This window comes from Anabas testudineus, chromosome 18 (assembly GCF_900324465.2).
Source record: "Anabas testudineus chromosome 18, fAnaTes1.2, whole genome shotgun sequence".
Classification (NCBI taxonomy): domain Eukaryota; kingdom Metazoa; phylum Chordata; class Actinopteri; order Anabantiformes; family Anabantidae; genus Anabas; species Anabas testudineus.
The window spans coordinates 17604452-17613121 of NC_046627.1; the positions used below are offsets into that span (position 1 = coordinate 17604452).

Genomic DNA, 8670 nt, shown 5'->3' on the forward strand with positions numbered 1-8670 from the left:
GGGTAAGAAGGAAGAGATAAATGAAGAGAGTGACTGAGTGATTGAAAGCAGAAGGCAACTGAAGAGAAAAGATATTTGTGTTTCCCTCATACATATGCACTAAATGACATTAGCATTCTCATCCTGTTGTTCTCTGGTGAAATCCAATTTTCTCCTCACAAATATCTCTGGCTTGTCTATCAGCGCTCATCTGGCAAACACAAACAAACGCACACTTCCTCTCATCCATTCACTCTTCATAGTAATCCTGTATATAAACGTCGTGAACACACCAGTGTAAACAAGTGGTTAAAGTGAGACTGAAAAAAAGAGTTCCTTTCTGAAATCACGTCTGTGCTACCACAAGGCATGAAACTAAACCACAACGTGCTCAATCACAGCAAGTCACTGTGGATGTATGTTAGACTAAAACCCCAAACAAACTACTGAACAAGCCAAAAAAACTGGGCAGGAAAATAACAAATGATGCACAATAACAGTATGTGATTCAGTTTTCATGTGTTGTTTTGCTTTTGTTCTTCCTTTCACTATGTTCCTAAATTAGACTTTAGCTTTGATATTTGATAAAAAGGATTAGAAAACAATAATTAGTAGAGATGGAATAAAAATATTTTTAGCACGGACTGAAATCAATGTCACAAAAAACAAGCCAACAAGCTAATTTAAACAGCAACAAAAACATAACAATAAAAAAAGATGAGGGTAATATTTTAATACATGTTAGTAAGTTGACTGAAAGTTGGACTTTATAAATTCAGCCTGCAAATGATTATTCAACTTTGAGTCAGATGATCCAAAATAAACTGTATTTAAAGTTTTGGGGATTTGCTCTGGTAAATTCTAGATCAAACTACAATCTTACTCAGGCTGATAGTCAAACTGAAAAGACACAACCCGTCATCAAAATGTTCAGTGGTTGCATGTAGCTCAGACTTTGTTTGTGCCACGAGAGCGCATTCTTCAGCGAAGAGTGCCTTGGTCCTGACATTCAATCTGCGAAAATCAAACATGGTGACGTTCTAACTGTTTCGGTCCAGAAAATGTGCAGGACAAGAAACAGGACATTTCAAAGGCAGAGATACCAACCAGAAGAAGAGGTGCACAAACTAAATGAATGTCGTGGGACATTTTAGACATGCAAGCACCGTGCACTGCTGTTGGCTGTATCAAAGGGCCTCTGTCAAATTGATAAAGACGGCGCAGGGAGTCCATATGCTGTTCAAATTGTAGTTGTTGAACCTGTCTTATTGAGAAGACCATATCAGTTGCCACTAAGAGATATAAAGCAATCATTTTCATATATAACAAATCAATTCTAAGCTTAATCAGGTGCTTGATAAGTTAGCTAGAGTGGAGACAAGTGATCTCTATAGTTACTGTTGCTAGTTGTTCCTCTTAAACTGACCTTGTCTTCGTAGATAGCTCGGATGCGGTTGAGTGCCAGGGCGACGGCCTCTTTCTCCCCGGTGATGACGATCTCGTCCTTGGGCAGGCTGGGTGGGGGGATGCTGATGCGGGCACCTGTCTCCTGACTCAGCTCCTGCACCAGTCGGTTATAGGCACCAGCAATGAAGGGGTGGAAAGCCTTCTCCAGAGACAGGCGCTCCACGGCACGCTTGTCCTGGTGAGTGGATGATGCCATGAAACGCAATTAGTAAAGTATTAAAAATGTATTCAATATTCAGTGAACTATTACTGTCTATTGTCACTTATTTTATTAATTTTGGGTCTTCATTTTTCAAAATGTCACTCTCAAAATGTCTCACCTGTTCAGCAGAGATGAGAAGTATTTCATGGCGAGCCTTCTCAATACCCTCTTTGGTGCCAGTGATACGAATGTTAGCGCTCGGGTCGTCGGGACGTGGAATAGCGATCTTGGTAGCCGTCTTCAGCTCCAGCTCCTGCAGCTTCTCGCCATTCTTACCAATGACAAATCGATGGTGTTCCTTGGGGATGGCAACAGTAGCTGAGGCCTGGAGAAACGTTTGGAGTTTAGATTTGCAGTGTTATAAAATGACAACAGGCGGTAATACTTGTATGAGGCCAAATTAACTTGTCTGTACTGACTTGATTGGCGTTACATAGAATCTCTCTCTTGGTAATTAAGTTTCACACGTATTCATAAAACTCCACAGTTGTTGATGTAGCAGTAACAGTTTCCACAGTAAATATGAGTTATTCCCTCTCAGCAGGTAAACAAAAACAGGACAATTTGACCTTGCAAAGAATGTTTTTCCTGCACTATTGTATCAATAACTGCAGTTCAGCTAAACAGGTGGACCTCAGTGCCCCATTTCAAGTGCTAATCAGCATGTTTGCTGCTGAAGGCCACCCTTGGGAGCTGACGGTCATTTTTCAGCGCAACTTTTTGTCCTAAAACATCCTGCACAGACAGGGGTTTTCAAGCTGCAGCTAACAGTAACTATGGCTGCATATGTTTGGACTGAGGATTTTGTGGGGATGGAAAAACTTTCTCATTTGTCAGTTTAACTTTAAGAACAGTCTCTTACCCAGTGGTTTGTTTCAGTGATATTCACACATATACAGGACTAAACTTCCTGCAGCTTTTGTAAAAAAATAATACATTTTAAAAACATTAATCATGATATTATGAGCTATAATAAAATCCATTTGTTTCAGTTTTACCTTTACGACACAGCCATCATGCACAAAGTAACTATATTAAATGTACCTGAGTCTGCAGGCGAGCAACGATTTCCTTTCGAGCCTTCATGACAGAGTCCAGTTTTCCTGTAACCATGATGGACAAGCCCTGGTCTTTAGCAAGGGACAGCTCAATGTGGGCTCCCGTCCGCTGCATGATGTCCAAGCAAACTTTGGCCTCCTCGCCCTCCCCGAACTGGCTATTATCCTTGTAGCGACGTTCCTCCAGGGGCACATGGAACACCTGGGGACAGAGCGGGTTAGAGGGGAGTAAGGGTGGAGGTTCAAATTTCATGATTCATTTGCTTATTTTCCCAGAAGAGATGCATTTTATTGAAGAGCTCCAACGACAGCTAAAATAGCCTGTGGCAAAATATAGTTACAGCCAGAAAAAAAATCTAATGAGCAGAGAAATGAACAACATAGCACCAGATTTACATCTTTTTGCATAAATGGTGGTCGTCGCCAAAGTCAAAGCAGTTTGCAAATCAGAAACTGAGCTTTGACTGTGCAAACCTGCTTTGTTCAATGTGTGTGTGTGTGTGTGTGTGTGTGTGTGTGTGTGTGTGTGTGTGTGTGTGTGTGTGTGTGTGTGTTCACTGTTAACATTTTCACAAGTACTGTACACTTGTAGAAGCAGAAGTGTCTGTTTATGTATTCTGTCAGTGGCTGCCTGACCTGGGTGATGACAGAGGCTTTGATGGGCCTTATCTTACTGCCCCACACTGATGCCGGCTCCCCAGCCTTCTCCCCTGGTGCTCCTTTCTCCGGGAGCGGCGGGAAGGCCTCCAAATAGGTGGGGATGTAGGCCTCATCCTCTGGGACACAGCCTGGCATTGGAACACAAAGAAAAAAAAGGCAAGAATAAAAGTAGAGGGAGTGAAAGAAAAACTATGAATGTACAGATTTGCAGAGAACAAATCAATGATGATCAATGAGGAAAGATTTGTATAATTAGATATTAAATAATCAAACCAACAGAAAATGCACCACTCATGCTTAAAAGAAAGTAAGTGAATATCTGATTGCATTAGCCAATAGGTGGCTAACCTGTGTGATGTGAAAACACTAACAGATGACGTAGATGTCAGGCATTACCTGTAATCTCCTGGTCCTTGAGACCACTGCGATGCTCCGCAAAGCTCTCCGGGGTCAACACTGCCACTGAGCTCATGGTTTAAGACTTATTCCTCTATTCCACTGGGACAGAGAGGTGGGGAAAGGATGAGGAGCAAAAGTAAGAATAAATCAAACTTCATAACCTCTGAGGAGGAAATTAGTTGCTGTATCAGCATGACATTTGATATTCATAAAGCAGTAACTGAATAATCCAACAGTAGAGTCCAACAGAAATAAAATTTCAAAGCTTATCTCCTGCATTGTTCTTCTTCCTACCCTCGAATGCACTGTGAAATATTCCCTAGGTTCACTTCTCCCATGCCTCAGAGGACTAGGGCTGCCTCTGTGGCATTGCTACACTGCACCAATGCTGCACTCTACACCTGAGATGCTCCAATTAACATTTTCCAAACCTTAGACAAACACACTGTGCTACAAAGCCTCGGGGAGAAGTCATTCACAAAGAGAGGTCTTACACTGAAAACAACTGCTGCTGACATTCTTTGTGATGCACAGTCACAGTATTTTGTCAGTTTACACTATATCCCTGAGAGATTTAAAGGAAAAAAAAACTTCAATAGAAGCTCTACTGGTCTCAAATTAACAGCCGACGAAGAAAATCGAGTCTGGTCTCTTATATCCCTCTCTTGTTTTCCTGATTTCTACCTTAAAGATAGAGTCATGGTCTAAAATAATGGTTGTGCTCTCTATGATTAAGGCAAGCACTCACTTTTAAGTAATATTTTTATTATTTCTTATATATCTTTGACAGCCAAGATGTTTCTCTCACCCATTAAGAAGCATGCAAATGCTTCTGCTGATCTGCTGTGTGACAGTGATTTTGTATTATTATCTAAAATCTGTGAAACAACACCCAGTACGGTTATGAATGTTACTCTGTGCTGCTATGTAAAATATCTTCCTGCTGGTAAAGGCAATGCCTAACTCCCTGTTAAAGCCAAGGAAATAGAATGGTAAAATGTAATGTGCAAAACAATTAAAACATGCATCTCAAGAAATAAGAAGCTAGTTGCACTGAGAATAAAAAAGGACAGAGCAACACTGGAAGAACTAGCCCCGGTGAACCCAGACTTACCTGCAAAAGGTCAATTACCAGAGAGTCCGTCCAGTTAGCGGCTACCGTAGGCGCTTCAGTGTGAGAGTGTGTTTTAGTTTCTGAATACACAGGAGAAAGAAAAAAAAAATAGGATGAAAGTGAACACGATAAATCAAAAAGCTCTACAGCACAGAAGCTGAGTTAATACTGTAGACACCCACACTGCACTGCACCTTTTACTGTCTGGATCTGATTCACTCTCCTCCTTTCTCTCCCCTCTCTACCCAACATCTCTCTGCTATCTCTCTTCCTCATAGTTTTAAAATTCAATAAACCCAGGAAATTTGTGAGTAAATGTTGCTGTTAAAACTATGAGTTCAAACTGTACATTGCAAACAACAAACGTGACGTTATTTCTTTTCACTCACTAGTTCAGCCCCTGATGTCTTACACTGAGTTCATTGGTCAGACATTGATGTGCAGGCAAAGATTGTTCAACTTTGTCTTAAATTCAAGTGGAAATCTTTCCAAAGATACCACAAATTATTAACTTTATTTAGATTATTTACTTCTATTTGATTCAATAGCTGAACCATAAAACAGGAGTCTTGGTCAGAATGTTTTCATTCAGTGTAAACATTAATTTTAGTAGAGAGTCAAATACTCTCAGACAACATGGAAGAAGACGATTTTCAAAGCTACTAAAAAGGAAATAAGCTGTGATAAAGTAATTTTACTTAAGCACCATAAATATATTTCAAATTAAGCCAAATTAGAGACAGAGCTACTTCACTATTGTTCAGAGCTAATTATTGTACTTTTAATTACATCTACACTTATGTGACAGCTATTGTTGCTTAACATAATAAGTCTATGCATAGGAAAACCTGTAATTATATTATCAAACATAATGTATCCAGATTAAACTACTTGAGGGGCAATCGAATAGCTATAATAAGTTCCACTTAAAACACTACTTACTGTAAACTTTAACACAGCAGCACATTAATGAAATTATAAGTAATGTACGTGAACGGGAATGTTCAATTTTACTTTTGGTAAAGTATATTTTGTTCATAGTATAAAAAGATTCTGAATGTAAAACTTTCCATATTGATTGCAGGGCTTTCAATAGTAATGAATTATCCTAAAATAGTTTTATTAATTGAACTTTAACATTTAACACTTGTAACCAAAGAGATAAAGGACAAGATTCATGGTTCCTGTTCTGTGCAAATTTGTTTTCAAATGCATATCTGAACTGAAAATTACTGCTGACACCTTATTAATCTGAGATAAACTTTGCAGAAAATAAAATATGAATTTTTTCTCTCATCACTGAAAAAGAGGTGTTGGGGATCAACACCTGCTACCAGTTTGGTCTGGTAAGAGAAAGCAAAGAAAAATACAGCCGCGATGGTTCCTCCATCACCACACTGTGAAAATACTCCATTACATGTAAAGGTTTTCATTAAAATCCTACTTGTGTAAAAGTATGTAAGTATAAAGTAAATGTACTTCAAGTGTGATCTGGTACAGAAGTTTACTATGACTGTAACTATTTTCTTGAATATATGATAACAATAATTTGAAAGGATCAAAGAAAAACCAGGAAATCTCATATCTGTTTGGTACATTTACATGAACGACTTATAGTTGTTACTCATCACTTCAGCTCTGCTCATATTAATGTTTTATAAGCTGGTCACATTATTTATGTCTGTAAAATAACCAATGCTCTCAAAAATAAATGCAGTGGAGTAAAAAGAACTATAAATTAGGCCTGAGCTGTAGGTGAGTATAAGTTTAAAGTGGCATGAAAAGAAAACAGCACCTGAAAATACTTGAGTAAATGTACTTAGTTACTTTCCACCACAAGAAACTAGGGAGAAAGGAAAGAAACAAAGAGCCTGGCTCTGGCTAACTTGGCAGCGGCTGTAGCTAATAACAACTGTTGTGTTAACACGTATTTAAAGATAATAACACATGCAGACGGTGACATTAATCGTTCACATTGTTCACGGTGGGAGTCTCGGTCCCGTTAAACACATCTCTCATTAACGGGACTAACGTCTTTGCTGCTAGCTTAAAGATGCACTGCATGGCTGCTCGCGTTAGCCGCTCGGCTACACCTCTGCTAACGTTGGCGTTCACGCAAACCGAGGGTTTCCAACCTTATTTCGTCTGGTTCGCTAAGCTAACACGCATCAATGTGCTGCGATGATTAGGCGCAACGACTTTGTGATAATCGGCTAAAAAAAAAAAAAACAAGCCAGGCGGGCTGATAACCAGCTCCAGCTCGATAGCTCCGGGGACGCTAACCTCGCTAACCCCGGCTGCTCCTCGTCACAGGCGCAACGGCTTTACCGCTACCATACTTAGACTCTCTCCACATCCACTGGGTTCATATTTAGATGGAAATAAAATGTAGAATGATAAGAGAAATCCTACCTTACAGAGAGAAAACGTAGCAGAGGGAGTGTGTTTGACAGGTGACGGTGTAAACACTGATGTGATTGGTCTAGGAGCATTTCCTCTGCCGGCGGAGCGATGCCAGCATGCACTGCGACTCACCGAGTATAAAGGAAATGCCGCAGTATCATTGCGCAACAGGCGCATCCACGTTAAATAGACCCAAGTGGTGTCAGTGTCACTCTACTCACTCTGCTGTTATATTCCACTTTAAATGAAATGTAATGTCCTCATTGATGATTAGTAAGTGAAAAAATCACGCAACTCATTAACTCTTAAAACGTGTCACGTCCATCCAACTGACCGGGTCTACTTCTCATTCATGATGGCCTGTTACAGTCAGAGCATCACTCACCTGCAGGAGACAAAATAACCTAAACATCATGCAGAAAGTGAAAAAAAAAGACTAATGGTCAGTGAAAATAGACGCATAGTAAGTCATAAAGATGTATGACTAAGTCAAAGTTTGTCTAAATTAAAAGATAGCGTGTCAAAACCCAGCAAATCCGAATTATAAGTCAGTTTTTACAATAATTTGTAAGTTCCCAACTGTACAATGTGACATTTATCTAATCACTATGACTATAGAAGTCAAACTTGTTAGACAATATCTTCCAAACTGCAGTAAATTAGTCATTTGAGTTTGTTAGTAAGTGGTAAGTAGTAAGTTAAGTTAAGTTAAGTTAAGTTAAGTTAAGTTAAGTTAAGTTAATCAATAGTTTAATTATTTATGAAATAAACTTTAAAAAAACAATTTCAGATGGTACATTTGAGGATTAAATGAAAATTGTAGGTGAGTCAAAATGTTACACAGTTTAAATGATCAATCAAACGAGTGAGACAAAACGTTTTAGATTAATGATAAAAGTAAACCAAATCAACATTTTATGTATGCTGATAAGAATCCAACTTTTTATTTATTAGTTTATTTATTTATTGTTAAAGTTTTTCTTTTGGGAAATTGGCTTCCAACAACACAAAATGTTCTCCAATGGGAGTGAAAACAGTAAAATATTGAATAACCTGCTGTAGGTTCCTAACAAAGGCACTAGATGGGAGCAGGTTACAAACTAAAATGACCTGACATACAGTAGCCGTGTGCAGCAGCCATGCACCTCCTCCTTTTTACCTGTTAAATCTTGTAATCTCGCTTCTGTGCACTGTATCGTGTTAAATAAATTCACAGACATGCTGCATTACTTAAAACAGTTTGTTAAAATGTTTTGAAACAGAAACTTCTTCACTGTTCATTAATGAAACAAGCGCGGAATTTCCTGTAAATAGTAAATTGTGCAACACCAACCAAGCGTGAAATACACGTTTTTACATGAATAATGCTCTTTCTGAGGTTTTAGTGG

General features: G+C 38.9%; 1 protein-coding gene across 1 annotated transcript in view; it reads right to left on the bottom strand.

Annotated features, from left to right (window-relative positions):
* The window catches only part of hdlbpb (high density lipoprotein binding protein b), a 17582-nt gene extending 10180 nt beyond the window's left edge, over positions 1-7402 (bottom strand). Inside the window, exons 1-7 of the mRNA XM_026352304.1 lie at positions 7292-7402; positions 4880-4959; positions 3763-3864; positions 3343-3494; positions 2693-2908; positions 1767-1973; positions 1406-1621 (exon numbers count right to left, since the gene is read on the bottom strand). Coding sequence (XP_026208089.1) covers positions 1406-1621; positions 1767-1973; positions 2693-2908; positions 3343-3494; positions 3763-3838 — 867 coding nt within the window. The 5' untranslated portion in view covers positions 3839-3864; positions 4880-4959; positions 7292-7402. The remainder of the gene's footprint in view (positions 1-1405; positions 1622-1766; positions 1974-2692; positions 2909-3342; positions 3495-3762; positions 3865-4879; positions 4960-7291) is intronic.
* Positions 7403-8670: the final 1268 nt, after the last annotated feature.